At 37.7% G+C, this 17,190-nt stretch overlaps 1 protein-coding gene across 10 annotated transcripts in view; it reads right to left on the reverse strand.

The window, feature by feature from the left end:
* ELAVL2 (ELAV like RNA binding protein 2) overlaps positions 1 to 15,031 on the reverse strand; it is a 68,428-nt gene extending 53,397 nt beyond the window's left edge. For 4 of the 10 annotated variants that reach the window (XM_040631484.1, XM_040631483.1, XM_008695071.1 and 1 more), the window contains exons 1-2: positions 13,751 to 13,822; positions 10,644 to 10,887 (exon numbers count right to left, since the gene is read on the reverse strand). In XM_040631484.1, coding sequence (XP_040487418.1) covers positions 10,644 to 10,887; positions 13,751 to 13,822 — 316 coding nt within the window. Of the gene's footprint in view, positions 1 to 10,643; positions 10,888 to 13,750; positions 13,823 to 15,022 lie in introns of those variants that run through there. The other 6 variants (XM_008695073.1, XM_008695072.1, XM_040631482.1 and 3 more) reach the window with 3 other exon arrangements.
* Positions 15,032 to 17,190: the final 2,159 nt, after the last annotated feature.

Raw genomic sequence — 17,190 nt, forward strand, 5'->3', positions numbered from 1 at the left:
GGTGGATTACAGGACTTGTGAGCCATATACACTCCCCCTTCAAAACCAAAGCATTATGTAGAAAACAGAGTTCCAACAAAAAGTACAATGATGAGAAAAGAACTCATTAAGAGCTAAAAATAAACTCTAATTCACAATATGCATACGGATTTAACAAAAAAGGGAAAACAAGATGTAAAATTGCATCTGCTAAGTTAACCATGCCCTCGTGGAAATCGCCACCCCCCTTACACAAACTGAAATCTGTAAAGTCTGTGATGACTGAATAAAAGCAAGGCTTTAAATGTTTTCAATGAATATTCCAACAGAAAGAAAACAAAGGGATAGCAATTTTTTTTTTTTTAAGTCCTCTGATCTGCTAACACTACAGGAATACTGGGCTTCTTAACATCCAAACACACAGGTCTCTGCATTTCCCTACCTGAATATCTTATTTTATGAATTCAGAATAGTATTTACACTTTATATTAAAGGTGTACTACTTTAAAGGAAGAAGATGTCCATAAAAGTGAAAACAAGCCTCAGTTTTTATCTAACCAATACCTCATGACTCAATTTAACAACTTGCTGACCTTCCAGGCCAGTAATAATCCACTGGGGAAGCTCAGCTGAGATTACCTTCATATTTTAAGTCAAGCTCATTCATTCTGAGTAACATGCACACAATACCACACGGAGCAGTAAGTCCACACTCCAGCACTCTAGTTCATACAGACTTGTATTACCAGTAACCATCTTTCTGGGCTCCCAAGTCCTGCCTTGAATTTCCTATTCCCACTTTGTCCCACCTCTAGAAAATCAGTTATCTTGGTCAAATCATCTAGAAAGCAAAGAACAGAACATTAGCTTTGGGTTCGTCCCACACTGTGCCTGAGAAACTGTAAGAATTCTAAGGCACCAGATCTACTTGAAGATTTTTTTCAAAATTGGTTCACCTAAGGCAAAAAGTCTGCAATTGTCATAATAGAATGTGTATTAACTGCTAAGAAGGGGACAGGAGAGAGAGAGATGCCTGTGAGCTTCCCATTTTATAAAAGAAATTCAACTTTGGAGTCAAATAGCTCATATAAGGCTACATTACAAGTAAGTGGCTAGACTGGGATATGAACAACACATTCTTTCTAGGCTAAAACCTCTAAAATAGCCTCATTAGGCCACCTCCCTAGCTAGGGAGTGGCAGGTAGCAGGCATTCTGTTTTAATGTTAATCCTAAGAACTCGATTCCAAGCTAAGCAAATAACAACCCTAGTGTACACAGGGGTTGGTAAATCCTATTACCACTGCATTCAAGTCCATTTCACAAGGAAAGATACAAAGGAATGCTATGAACACAGTTTAAATTGAATACTTCCATCTTGCATTTGTTTCCGTGAAGGAGGCACACTACTGAGTAAGAATCTGTTCTTATTTAGAACAATGTAGAATGACCCTTCCTCAATTAGTTCAGTATGATATATGATGTAAGGCTGAGTAGTCAGATCACAAAAAGACAGTTTTAACTGAGGATCTGTTTCTTCACAATACTTGGAAGAGCTGCCAATGCTGCTTTACAGCTTTAAAGCTCCTCAGAATATAGCTGATGACAGATACCATCACCAATAAAAGGACATTCAATGGTGTCAAAATATTGACACTGTAAAACTTTAAAAAGCGAAACCACGTTTTAAGGAGTACAACATGCTAACTAAAGCCACTGCTTAGGCCTCACAAATCAAACTACACTCACAAGTAAAATGCCAGGAAATATTTTTTAAAGCTGACCTTTTTAGTTGAAAAGGCAAGCTCTAAGGGTTTCCACAGCTCTCAAAATTCAGTACCAGCAATGCGCTCCACTGAAAGTCAATTAACTTGGAACAAGCTCGGAAGAAGCTGGTGAATTGTGAAGCATGGTTTTAGCTTCAATGATCAACTATTCTATTCAGGAAATATTTAAAAGGAAATGTTCCAACAGGTGCAAAATCAAAATGCTTTGCTCTATTCAAAATTTCCAAAGTTAAAAAACAAAGACGGATGCAAAGGTAGCGTAATATCTAAGACAGTGAAATAGAAACCATCACAAGAAAAACAGGTTGATTTTGTATTACATCATGAGAAAGGGAGGGGGGAAGAGTCATTTTCACAGGTGAGAAAGTGGATTTTAACATTCTGTGGATTACAGAAGGAAGAAGAAATCCTGTATCAGAATTTAATGGCTCTTTATTCTCCCATTTAGTTCACCATCTTTTTTCTCATCTACATTTTTTCATCATTACTAGGAGAGCCACTAAATAATAAATTGAAAGTGGTTTCTACTCTATGCTACCAATCTCCTGATGCAGAAGTAAACAAAAACTAGAAAAAGCAGTGTGAAAAGATCTGAAATAGCAAACAGCACACATGCACTCACACTTGGCTAAATTTCAAGAGGAGGACTCCTTACAGAAGAGCTTCAACTGTATTGTCAATGAACTTGAATACATTAACAAAGCTTATGTTTTATACCAAATTAATAAAGGAATCAAGCCAAAGCACTCACTGCTTATTCTTAATCTACTGACAAGACAACCATGATCATTCCAGAAGCCCCAGTGACAATATGGCTCAACAAAACACAGAATCAAAACTCATAAACGTCATTTACACACTAGGTTCAACCTCATTTTCCCAGTAGATACTCTTAAAAAGCTGCTGGGAAAATGTGTAACCAGCTCTAGGAAGCTGCAATACTTTTCTTCATTTCCTTCTAATGGAATAACATAAAGTAACACAAACATCAAGAAATCAGAGAAACTAAAATCCAAATGACTGACCGATTAATCAGCAATGGCTTTGCTCCAAACTTTTCTATATCCTCACGATAGCTGTCTTTTCTTCCAAGTAACTAGCCATTTCAGGTAGCATTACCACAGGATATCCAAAGAAGAACATTTTTTGTTTAGGTTTGCTAACTTAAACTTATTTCACGGTAAAAGGGTCCTCAAGAAGATACCACCCCAAATATGCCATTTTGGCCTAGAATTATTATGAGCTGAAGGCAATTAAGAATCAACACACACAGGGGCGCCTGAGTGGCGCAGTCGTTAAGCGTCTGCTTTCGGCTCAGGGCGTGATCCCGGCGTTCTGGGATCGAGCCCCACATCAGGCTCCTCCTCTAGGAGCCTGCTTCTTCCTCTCCCACTCCCCCTGCTGTGTTCCCTCTCTCACTGGCTGTCTCTGTCAAATAAATAAATAAAATCTTTAAAAAAAAAAAAAAAAAAAAAAGAATCAACACACACAGAGTTCTCTTCCCTATCCTCTTCTGCCTACAAAGGAAGTAACAAACTTTCCTTGTGAGGAGGTCCCCTGTCCCTGTGCCAGAAAGAGGAGAGCAACTTTCACCACCAGAGATGGAGAGCTGGCACCAAAATGTACAAACAAACCTTGCTAACACAGCTCAATACCTTCCGTCAGTTTCCCCCATGTAATTCCTGGTCACTCCCGCACAATTTATCAAGCCTCAGAATCCACACCTCCCTCCTTTCCTTTGGTAAAATAGTATAAGTCCCCAAGTTTAACCACTTCTTTGAGTTTCAATTCTCTTTTGTGAACTCTACTGCATACAAAATACTAATAAAAATTGTGTGCCTCTTCTATTAATCCACTCTCCCCCCAGTTTTACTGAGATAGAGTTGACATAAAACATTGTCTAATCTGTCTTTTGTTAGGTTCAGTCCCTGAGGGCCTGTGAATCAAACGACGAGAATTAAGGAAAAGATCTTCCTCCCTGATAATGGTAAAGAACTGTATTTAGTTTCCTAAATTCGATAAATTCTAATTTCATCATCCTGAAGTTCTTCATCTACATAACTCAAGGCTGACATTGAAATTTGTTCTATAAAACAACCTGAGTTCAAGGTTTGAGTGGAAAAATGAACATAGAATTTTAAAGTTTTTCTTCCAAAACTTTCTAAAAAGCTTCTGTAGTGGTAACAAATGTTTTAAATGACTGATTAGTCATGACCTTTGAAAACAGACAAAGGTACAATTAAGAAAATAAAGATACAGGGGCGCCTGGGTGGCGCAGTCATTAAGCGTCTGCCTTTGGCTCAAGGCATGATCCCGGTGTTCTGGGATCAAGCCCCACTCAGGCTCCTCTGCTAGGAGCCTGTTTCTTCCTTGCGCACTCCCCCTGCCTGTGTCCCCTCTCTCGCGGGCTGTCTCTCTCTATCAAATAAATAAATAAAATCTTTAAAAAAAGAAAAAGAAAATAAAGATACAAAGTTTCTTCAGTACCACCCCCACCCAAAAAAAAAAAAAAAAGAATTTCATTTTATACAAATTTCATCACTAAAATCTAAAGATAGCCATATTCAAATGTACTGTATTTCACCCGTTAATACACTAGGGACCACCAAAGCATTTACTAGTAGAGCCAAGGTTTTTGTGAAGACCTGAGCACACACCAGCCTTTCTGCTAAATCTCTAATTAAATCGCACGCAGAGTCTGCAATGTGAGGTGTTTATTAAGCTACGACCATCCACCCACTCACTCTGCCCTCTTCAACTACTTGTCTGAAAGAATCAGAATTCTTAATCTCTTGATACTATGGACACTCAACAGCTGACTTTAGGACTGTAACAGACACACACAACCACCTTTTCAAATTAATGTTCTTCAAAACAGCCTGAGGCTCACTGTGATTGACTTCATCAGAGTAAATAAATGCTATTAAATTTGAAGGTATGTATTAGAAAAATAAAATACCACTTACTGCTTCAATTCTGAAAAGCTAAGATTATGTTTGTCTTTAAAAAGAGGAGGAGAGGGAGCGCCTGGGTGTCTCAGTTGATTAAGCACCTGCCTTTGGCTCAGGTCGTGATCTCAGGGTCCTGGGACGGAGCCCTTCAGCAGGGAGTCTGCTTGTACCTCTCCCTCTGCCCTTCCCCTCTCTCATGCCTGCTCTCTCCCTCTCAAATAAATAGATAAAATCTTTAAAAATAAATAAATAAAAAATAAAGAGGGGAGAATATTCTCAGGAAGGAACAAAGATGTACTTAAATCTAGCTAAGAACCCTCCTATTAAAAAAAAGAGGGGGGGTGGGAGAAAGTCTGTGTTACCACAGGTGGCACTGTCTGTTCAGAGGTAATCATCCAAGGAGGGACACTGGCAAAGTCCCTCCTTGAGTGATTGTTTGGGTCTTTATTTTTCCCTTTTGTCTGAAAGATTCCAGCAGACAGCTGATGGGGTCAGCATAGGACCCACCTCCAACAACTCCTAGAATAATAGTGAAGGTATCACACCAAGATAAAAAGGAGCATCACTCATTACCTGAGGTCTTCAACTAACTATACTTCTCTCATTCTTCTATTAGAAGAAAGGAAAAGTAACAATGACAGAACAGGCTATCTTGGAATTCTGACAACCAATTATACATGTGCGTGTGTGCACACACGCACGCACGCACACACACCCTTTCAGGGACAGGTTGGGTGTTCAGTAAAGACACAGCCTAGTGACTTCTAAACTTGACATCTCTAGTCCTGCACCCCAAGAGTTAACCCATCAGAATCCACCACTGGGGAGGGGTCAGCCCCTGAAACTCAAGCACTGTGGTTTTAAAACTCTGCCACCCATCTCCAGCCAGGGTTCAGATAAACCTGGAATATCCTGGTTCTAGCTCCCTGCAAAATGTTCAGGAAAAACAGTGGATACCTCTCAGGTAAATGGAACATTCTGAGCCCTACTTCAAAGATTCTGATTCAGTAGGTCTGGGGCAGGGCCCAGGAAGCTGCATTTCTGACAGTCATCCCAAGTGATTCCAATGCAGGTAACTCTACTGACTATACTTCAAAGGCTGATTCCCAAAACTGCTTGTTGGCCCGTCAAATTCACCTGGGGAACTTTCTGACAACAGATTCCTAAAGCCTCCAGAATCTATATTTTATAAAACTCCCTCACATGAGGATAGGCAGCCAGATTTAGCAATCACTGAGCTAGAATATCCAACTTCACCACTATAGACTACAAAGTTTGTAGAGAGGCATGGATGTTCTCCTTCATTTTATGTATCGGTCAGCCCCTGCCTCTCAAAACTCTCCCATTCCCCTTCTGAAGAAGACACACCCATCACAAGATGCCCCTCAGTGGATCTGTACAAGTTATGTGTCCCACTATACATTTATCAGTCAGTTGGTCCTGTGGTTAATTTTTTAAGAGTCTAGCCTCTAACAGGAGGCAAGGAGGAAATATCCCAGGAAAGAAGCAGAAAACCAGAATTCTGGTCCCTGCTCTACCACTTAATAGCTATGTGGTCTTGGACTATTCAGTCATTTAAACAAACCTGGGCTTCAGATCACCTGTTAAGTGACGGAATTGGCTAAGGTCACCTCAAGGATGTTTCTGATTCTAACACTCTATTACTCATTCCTTGCATCATAAAATCCGTTTCACTCCTCTAGAATGCAGCATCAGCAGGTGTCAAGGACTCTAAGGTGCATAAACTCAAAGAGGTGGACCGACATCAGCTAAACTGTACAAGCAGCAGTAGCTTCTCATGATGAATGTCTATAAACAGGAAATGGGATGAAGCATAAAGCTTGGCATAAGCCCAAAAAAAGGACCTGAAAAACAACATAATAAATAGAATTTAGGCCAAAGAGAAGATTACTATATTTACTACTGAAGAGGTGCCTTTTTTTTTTTTTTTAAGATTTTATTTATTTATTTGACAGAGAGACAGCCAGCCAGAAAGGGAACACAAGCAGGGGGAGTGGGAGAGGAAGAAGCAGGTTCCCAGCAGAGGAGCCCGATGCGGGGCTCGATCCCAGAACGTCAGGATTACGCCCTGAGCCGAAGGCAGACGCTTAACGACTTCGCCACCCAGGCACCCCTGAAGAGGTGTCTTAATGTATTTTTCTAATCCTCATTCTATGAAAATAGTGACATTAATTTGCCAACAATAACACAATCTAAAAATTATATACTCTCTTTTAGGACTCAGGAAAGAGGCACATACTTCCCTAACTAGAGTTTTTTTTTAAGCTGAGATACAGTTTCCTAATTCAGCATTATTTAAGCAGGGAAAGACTGAAGAAAAATGAAAAAGAGCGATTTAAATGTTCTTCCCAAAGAGTGATCTCATAGTTTTCTTAAAATCCAGACAATTCGGGGCACTGGGGTGCTTTCTCTCTCTCTGTCAAATAAACAAATAAAATCTTAAAAAAAAAAAAATCCAGACAATTAATGCTTACCTCCTACAAAATCAGAATACAAGCTTCCCAGGAGGTAGGATAAGTTGGGTAACTAGACCAAGGATCTCAGACTTGACTCTACTACTGTGTACTGAGAAACCGCATAAACCGGGTAATGCTAAACACCACAGGGCAGGGTCCAAATCCTCACAAATTCTTTCAATCTTTCTAGATATGTTAATAGTAGCTTATTAAGAAGATACGCCCACTTGGCAAAGTACAACCATTCAAAATCCAGTTTTAGAAATCTACATTTATTAGACTATTTTGTTCAATACAAATACTTACTAAGAAACTCATAATTTAAAAAGATATATATTTAAATTTATGCTTTGAAACTAAATGAGTCAGAGAGACCCTTCTGAACACTGTTTTAACCCATACTAAGAATAAGGTGTCAGTGGACTAGGTCAAAACAGAGTTACTAGAAGAGGTCCTCTGTATTCTTATTTACCTACTCACCTTTTTATAATACATAGTTCATTATCATGGACATCCATTTATGAAACATGCTCATACTTTGATATAAACAGGTTACAGAAGAGTTTCAGAATGTCTGATAATCTGTTAAATGATTTCAAAGCTTTCATAGCAAAAGCTTTAATATGCTCGATGGAAATCTAGTACTGGGGAGATATCCCCCAATATGAGTTCTGTGGTCAAATAAGGCCAGAAAACTGGTTTCTTTACTGCACGATTTTAATGTGTGGTTTCTAATATGCTAATGATCTGCGGTTTGGCTCTTAAATAGGAAACTATGAAGGACAGCATCTCAAACTTGTCTGTCAATAGAACATTTACTTTGAAGAACAAGTATGGCTGTGTCTCTTGGAATGAAGCTTAGAAAACACCTTTTGACCCTCCTGCCCACCGTGGATTTTCTTGGGTACTCCATTTGCTTACCAGAGGTTTTATTTTATTTTATTTTTTAAGATTTTATGTATTTAACAGAGAGAGAGAGAGAGAGAGAGAGCGCCAGCAAGAGAGGGAACACAGGCAGGCGGGGGGGGGGAGAAGCAGGCTCCTAGCGGAGGAGCCTGATGTGGGGCTCGATCCCAGGACTCTGGGATCACGCCCTGAGCCGAAGGCAGGTGCTTAACAACCGAGCCACCCAGGCGCCCCACTTACCAGAGGTTTTAAACAGAAATTTTACCACAGTGGAAAATTTTATTGGCTCCCTCTCACTGAAAAGACAATGGGGTGTTGGTGGAGGATAAAGGAAATGGACAGCAAATATTAATGCACTTTGCCAGTGTCTTTTTTTTTTTTTTTTTTAAGATTTTGTTTATTTATTTGACAGAGAGAGAAAGCCAGCAAGAGAGGGAACACAGGCAGGGGGAGTGGGAGAGGAAGAAGCAGGCTCCCAGCAGAGAAGCCTGATGCGGGGCTCGATCCCAGAACTCTGGGATCACGCCCTGAACTGAAGGCAGATGCTTAACGGCTGAGCCACCCAACTTTGCCAGTATCTAACCATGTAATTCAGATTACCATGCACTGTGGTGTTATTACCACTGTTTATCACACTAAAGACAGGGAAGCAAAGGGTATGAAGACACAGAATTCAAATTTATTGCACCATAAAACAGCTCTAGTAAAAGACTTATGAAAGGTTAAGATAATTCAAGACTGAAAAGAGATGAAAGGTAAAAAATCTTTGCAATGTTTTCTGCAGAAGATGCCTAATACAGAGGATGTAAGATTTGTTTCATATTTTTATCTACTCACAGTATCATAACAAAAAATTCAACATTTGTATACCTACTTCAAGCATTTTTTTTTTAAGTGGTAGGGACAGTTACTAAGCAATCAAACCAGAAATCACACCACTGATGTCATGGCCTTTATACCATTTATCACACAGTCATTTATGTCAAAGAGGTTGCAAAATCCACATATGAAGAAGCTGTTTTGCTAAAAAGAAAGTAATAAAATTTAGAGTCAGGACAAATGTACTAAGAGCCATTTGTTCTCTACCTTTTCCAACTTTTCAAAAACTGTTTATAAGTTTCACATATGCTGCTGACACTGATTTTGGAAAAAGAAATGGAAAAATATTCTCCATTTGATTATCAGTATTCAAAAACAAAACAAACAAAAAACCCCACAAATCTTCCTGATGATATTGTGGTGAACATCTAAGTAACGTAACTAGTCAAAATGTAACTATTCAGTATGGAGTGATGAGAACCAGGTTTTACTTAGTTTTTACTTGTATGTTCTCTCTGTGAGCTTCAATTTGTAGTTCAAGGAAACAGAATTGTGAGGCCAAGCGGAGGTGTCAGCTCTAAGAACTCACTCACTCACCTTAGAGGCAGTAAGCCCTGCTGTCCTGATAAAAGAACACCTAAAGGTACTATCGCAGACAAAGTAAAAATGACTGCAGAAATCACCTAGTGTGACCCCTTTCTTAGCCCTCTACCTCATTTTACCAAGGGAGGCCTGAAGCCAAGAGTTGACTTGTCCAAGGTCATAGGACTAAAGTTCAGACTGTTGGTCAAACTCTTCTTACTGCCTTTAGGTATTCTTTGCCTATTCCAAATATTTAGCTTTTATAGTTTGAGTTATAAGCCATATAAGGGAATTTAAAATACACCATCACTCAAATTTAACAATAACATGAGAAAGTTAGTCTTTCTACACTTAACTTCATACATTTTCAGTGTTTGAGAACAACTCCTGCAGGAAACATTGACCCTTGTATCCCAAGAACATGGTCCTCATTTAGGGTTTTGGCTTATTCTAAATATTTAGTTGAATCTTACAAAATACTAAGGACATTTTCCACTACCCAATATTCAACAATGTAGTATTCAAAGGTCAAATTATTCATCTTTTCATTTTTATCTTTACGATAAGAGGAACACTCATACACCACTTTTTCCTTTTCTTGTCAAGGAAGAGAACTTAAGATCTTGCTACATTCACGTTATATCAGTGCAAGTATTTATACATTGACAATGTGAATATTACTATTTACTCTGTCAAATATATTATAAGCAAAACCATACAGACTTAAAGGAAGACATTTTAAGAGGTTTATCCCTTCTCCCAAACAGAAGATGCTTCTTGTATCTCATTGTTAAAATGCTAAATCATATAAACTCAGAAAACTAAAAACTAAAGGTCAACATGACACTTTCCGTCCCAGACATACACACACTTCTAAAACATTTTTCAAAGATGTTATTGTACAGTACAGGATATATAAAAGTCTAGTTATAATATAACCTGCCCATAAAAATATTTTATGCTTTAAAAGGAAAACAAAGCTCTTAAGACTAAGTTTCACGCTGCTGATGTAGTCCATAAGAGAGAGAATATCTAGATGGGTAAAACGGCAGCACTGAACGATCTATAAGCAGTAAACTTAATATTTTCTCACACCCTGAAACACAATCCTTTAAAGGTGAGTAACCTATATAAAACTGCATACCTGTTATTTTGTCTCTTACAAGCTTACAGGACTCTATCTCACCAATGCTCCCAAAAAGACTCTTTAGTTCCTCCTGTGTCATGTTCTGAGGAAGGTAATTGACTATTAAGTTGGTCTTGCTGTCCTCTGTGTTCCCAGAGTCAACCGGTGACGAGCAGTTGTTGTTTATGGTGGTTGGACCATTGGCTGTGTTATTGCAAGTTGGCCCATTAGACAGTTGTGTTTCCATGGCAGCAATTACCTGCTAAAAACAGAGAAAACAAGAAATGTCAGAATTCATATTTCACAAACTATTAGAGATTCCAAACAAGAATGTAAATACTTGTCACTAAATACAAGTCGTTCTGCTGAAATTACAATAAAGCTTCAACAAAAAGTGTAACACCTATGCTAATTTATACTTCATATGTTAAGCTAGTCAATTTAAGTTCACAATTATACTTTCACATACATATTCCATACATGCATAAAAAAGCACACTGTAAATGTTAAACATTCTCTAGGACCGCATTTTGGGTCTATTCACATACCCTTACTCACCTGCAGTGTCCAAAGACTTGAGGAAATTTAGTACCAAAGGGCACAGAATTAAACCCTGACTAAAATCATACTACAAAACAGAAGTGCTTAACATGCTACCAAAAAAACAAACAAAAAAATGGTCTTCCAAACTCCGAAGAGATTTTTCAGTTAGCCTAAGAGTTTCAATATTCTAAAATGGACAGAGATCCATTAACTTAAAATCAAGGAGCAAGAGTACTTTAAAAAATATAAATTTGTCAACATGTACTGTTTTGGTTACATATTGAAAATGTTTTTGATTGACAATATCTTATACCTCTTCTGTTGGTAAGAAATAAGAAAAATATCAGATGTCAAATGTTAGGGCATGAAAAGGATTTGTAGGATAACTTGGAAAAGAAGCTATGAGTACTTAGTGTACCTTGTAGAATCTAACAAGCCATTCTTGTCAACCTTGGCAGCCAAAGATCACCAACAAAGCAACTGGTCTACAGCATCAAACTAGAATCCCCGAACAATTCAATATGGCGTTTTTGCCTTGATTCTACCTTTAAATGGGAAAAAAAAAAAAAAGGAAAAGAAAAAAAACCAACCCAAAAACAAAAACCTATCCAGTTCACCAAAACAACAACATAAATATTTCAACTTTTGCAAACAGACCAGCCCAAGGAATTTTCATTTGAGCACTTAAGCCTGTTGAAATGCAAGTAATAAAGTACCTATAAACTCCATATACAGGATAAATAGCAGATTTGGGGAAAATGGCCTCAAACTGTTCAGGCTACTCTAAAAATCTACTTATTAAGCAAATTTGGATCTAGTTTCCCCAAAAATCAGTGCTATGCCCTTTGAGCAAAAGAGTCACAAACCACAGCCCCAGATTCTCTAAAACCATCTTCCCATAGCTATCTACTTTGGACAGCCAAGATTGTGGGGGAATCCAAAAATCAAAGCATCACTGAAAGAATTATCCTTTATATTTCATTCAATACAGTTCTCATCTCCACAAAGAACTACTTCTCAAAACTGACAATTCTGAATTGATGGAATGCTAGTTTTAGGGAAGTTCTCTAACATATAAAAGGCAAAGAATTTAAGGCAAAATTTTTAAAAAGCAAAGTCGAGGGAAAGAGTGTTACAAGAGAAAAAAGTCTTTTAAAAAGCATATTGCCTAAGAAAAATAAAAGGGCACAACAGTGGATAAGCATATAGGAAGAAATCTCTACTGCCAAGAGATGTTTATAAAAGAAGGCAGCATAGGATAGATTGAGACTGGTCAACTGACCAGATTAAGACTGGTCAGACTGGACAAGAATCCGTGTTATCGTGATAAAAAATAGACAAAATCCAGACTACCTATCAAATATCAAACAACCTATAATACCCTCCATGACTGTATTTCCTTTTCAAAGAAATGGGTTTTGTTTTTGTTTTTCTACAAGCGCATGCTACCTCTCTTGGGTAAGTGTTCTTAGAGAATACTTAAAAGAGGAAGGGAAAGTAAAGAAATCTTTAGAAATCTGCAAAAAAAAAAAAATTGAAACAATTCAAGATATGCATTTTATTACAATTAACAAATTTATCTGAAACTGAGAAAGGAGTTTTCAAATTTCCTAATGAAGCATAACTGTTCCAAGACTGTAGAATATTAGCTGTGGGTCACCTTCCACAGCAAAACTCATGGGATTAACCTTTGCCCAGCATTTATGAAAACAATGAGTTGCAAGATGACAGTGGCCAAGGCCAATTAAAACAAACTGCTATTCAAAAGTTAGGGTATGTGTAGAAACTATATGAACCCCAAATATGAGATTTGAATTTAACTCATTGGGATGGCATCTAAAATATAAAGTGTTCATTGACTGAAATTAGCAGGATTTAGCAAGGACAACAAACACTCCTCACTTAATTGCACATTTATTTCCATGTTCAGGTGGCAAGAATGAGCTCCTAAGCCAACATTCAAGTGAACAGCTGCAGTAGGCTGTGTGTGCTGAAAATTACAGCATCTCTCAGCTATAGGACCATCTGCTCAGAATAAAATGATACTAATGTGCTATATTTTACAAATAATGCATATTCCATTGATAGGCTCAACACAACTGTTCACAGAATGCAAACTCTTTCAACAGTTACTGGGCAAATAATTTTCAGCCAGATTTACAATTTCAACAAATTTTTTTTTGAGCATCAGGAATTGTAAATAACTTCAAAATTTAGTAACCAAAAAAATACATAGTAAACAGAATGTAAAGAATTACGGTAACTTAGTATTCAGACCATACCAAAACTTTTTTGTTTTTTTGAAAAAAAAGCTTGTCACTCTTTTCTTTGAGTCTGCACTAAATCCTAATTTAGATTATAAAAAGTTACATACAAAAGCATGGTTCTGATGCTACATATACCACTATGGTTAAAATTGCAATGTGCTTTAAGTCCTAATGATGGCCATACCGCAATAGGTTAAATGTAAGAATAATTAGTATGCCAAATGAAAAGTTCAAGTGTTTGGTATGGCCTCAGCACTCCTGCAACATGCTAAAAAAAAAAAGTAGCCTACAGAATTTAAGAAAAATCCCACAGACCCCAGTCCAAGGCTCTGCTGCCCACGAACCACTTCTAAGCAGAGAAGCCACATCACACAGTCTGACTGCCATGTTAGTTTGGAGTTGCCGTCTGCAATATGGACACAAAAAGTACCGTATGTTAGATGAGCAAGATAATGCAACAAATCAGTTTGTACAAAATTTACAGTGATTGTATTGATATTCCCAGCACGTCCATGCAGTGTGGCTTAATTGAATTTGAGGCAATTCCAATCTAATCTTTCCAAATTCATTTTAACATGTAGTTTTCTTGCACAAATTAAGCATTTTTAATTAAGAGCCTGATTTTCAAACAGTATTAACTAGTTACCTTGACATCTATCCTGAAGAACTACCTTAAACCACATCTCAAAAAAATTTTTAAATAACAAAATGAAGCAAAACACTGCATGCTGTCCTGTCTCTTAAGGATGTGGGAGAAGGAAGGAAATGTGAATGAAATTTATAGTGAGAAAAGGCAGTCATGCAATTCATAAGTGAATGCTTTGCATAAAAGCATTCTTTCCCCAAAATATCAGAAAGGCATTAAGGGAAACTATATTTGCCCACACTGTTACATTATACTATAAATGATCCTTAATCTTGGGACTTAAAATTAAAAGTGAATCGAAACCCTGTGAGGTTATTCTGCCACTACCGTCCAACTGATCTCTAACAGTTTCACTGAGAATTGCTCACATATACTAAGAGGCAGTAAACCAGCATCTTTCGATTGAAATAATTGGACCAATAAATAGGATTGTTTGGAGTAATGCTTATATAGGATGTCAGCTTTGTCCCTGAACGAAATCAAGTGAACGTTTTTTTAATATGTAAATTGTAAACGCAGCACGATTTGAAATTAGTGCTGCTATGAGGCCTCCAATATAGTTAATGAGCCATTTACCACTTATTACAACTTGCCCAAATACTAAACAGAGCCACAGTATTGGCACAAAAGCCAAAGTTTACATTTTAGCCATATATGCAGATCCTTTAACTGGTCAACACAATATTCAGAAAAACTCAGTCTCTGAAAACAGACAAGGAGTAACAAAGGAGGGCCAAAAACATCTTTTACTTAGGTATTTAAAATTATAAAAATTTCATCCTTAGAGTTAAACCTGGTTTTAAGTGATATATTCTTGATGCGAGTGATGACATTAATTAACATGTAACAATGGATTCCATTTTCTGGCATCTATAAAAAGGGTTTAACATACTCTTTATAGGATGCCATGAAAATGTTTTACACTTCTTCCCTTCTCCCACTGTTATCATTCAGTCTGATTCTAAGTTTTTTATTTAAAAAACAAAACAAAACAAAAAAAACCCAAAAAACCTACTTATAGTTGAACTAAACCTGTGAAAAAATAAAGTGCTTTTACATCCATGAAATATTTTGACAAGAACCTAATTGTGGTTAGACCACATGGGTAGAATAGGTAGGACCACCCCCAAGAGGTAAAACCAAGCTTAAATGTATGTCCTGAATACCCTCTGGAATTGGTATCTGAACATTTTTCACTACATAAAACCACAGATTCACATTTAATGGCCTCAGTCCCTTCTATTCCATAGGAGGCGACACTAATAAACTAATCTACTGACACCCCTCTTTCTGAAAGCCCCAGGAATGTGAACAATCACTTTATTGCACCAACTAGCTAGGAAGGCTGTGTATGGAAAATGATTCTACTGCACTTTTACATTTCAAGCACCCCAGACAGTTTCTCTGCTTGAGGCAGACACATACCTTTATGGAAAGTTATAAATAAGTTGCTCACATGGCCCTTACCTTTATGCTGGCCAACAATTCAGTTACTAAAAATGTAAAGCTACTTCCCCTTCACTTAAGGACAGGCGATTTTGCTCTACTCAATCTACCACAGACAACGGGCCTGCACTATTTATAGATTCTTTTGGCTCTGAAACTCTTTGGAATGGGGGAGGGGAAGGCCACATTCCAGCAACACAGAACCATTCATTTTAAAGCTTAAAAAATAATGTTTCAATATATGTTCATATCTTAATTTAGACATCAATTGTGCCAGTTAAGACTGCTTTTTCTTTTGTTATTCTCCATGTAGTAATTTATGAAAGGCACTTCGGCATAGCTCAATCTAGAATATTCTAAACTTTCCCTGGGCTCCAAGAGATAATGATGAGGTGTTAGTTTGGTGGAATCATGATTTTACGGGAGCAGGGAGCGGCTTCTGTGTCTTCTTCGCATTCACTCAGTTAACTTCCAAAACTCCACAAAGACTTTTTAAGTTGATTTTTTTTTCCTTTTTCACTTAAATGGCCGTCTGTACTTTAACTTCTAAATTTTCTTAATAGTGGTGGATTTTAGGAAACCAGCATTATAGCTTGATTTCTCCTATCTGGAACCAACAATTTTCTGGTCACATGAGAGATAACCAAAGTCCCTGTTTTCCAAAATTCCTAATACAGAGTTCTGAAAACTAAGGTTCATCAGTTCCCTATTTTCAAACTCTTACAGACAGCCACCAAACAAGATAGACTGCTAATCGAAAACATCCTAAATATATTCTGAGAATTCTCATTAAATACAATGTCTGTAAGGGAAAAAAGGGTTTCCAAGACCTAGATCCCACCTGATTTGGGGAAGAGACCTTTGCAGGTTAAAGTCACAGCAGGACCACTGAGAGACCACCGCACATCCCCTAGTGAGGCCTGTCATCTGCGTGGACCTCATTGTCATGCTTACCATCCAATCTTGGCCTTCATGTTTTATCATCTGAACCACTGAACTATAGACTTCCCAAAGGCCCCTCATCATCCTAATGCACACTAACACTACAACTCCCTAATGGATTTTCCTAAACCTGCAATAGCTCCCTGCTGTCTATCAAATTAAGTACAAACTACTTGGTATAAACAGTATAAGCATCTGAGACCCTCTTTTAATAATAAACTTCTTTTATCAGCCGACATATTTAAGCACCTAAAAATCTGTACCACTCCTTGTTCCTCAAACAGTTGCAGTACATGCAAAGCCATACATTCTCCGGCTTTGTTCATGCAATTCCATGTGTCTGGAAGGCCCCCAGCCATACCCTCCACACATCTACATCCCTGGTTGTACCAGACTAAGCATCTGAAAACATACCAAAGGATAAAAACAGTTTCTTTTTTGAAAAGTTGCGCATGAAAGGGCAGTGACCTCCCTAAATGCATCCAAACTCAGTAGCTTTTTTCTATCCCACCTCAAGTATTTCAAACCAGAGATAATTATGAAAGCATATTTTCAATTTTTGGCGCACTCCATTAGCCACCCTTACCCACTAAAATCCAAATTCTTGTTAAACAGCATAACAAAGAGAAACTATCTTGAGTGATCACTTGTGTACTTTCAAGTATTTCAAGACTCTATCATGCCATATTGCCAACTACAAAAAAGCTGGATGCCAAGACAA

This window comes from Ursus maritimus, unplaced genomic scaffold (assembly GCF_017311325.1).
Source record: "Ursus maritimus isolate PB19 unplaced genomic scaffold, ASM1731132v1 scaffold_17, whole genome shotgun sequence".
Taxonomy (NCBI): domain Eukaryota; kingdom Metazoa; phylum Chordata; class Mammalia; order Carnivora; family Ursidae; genus Ursus; species Ursus maritimus.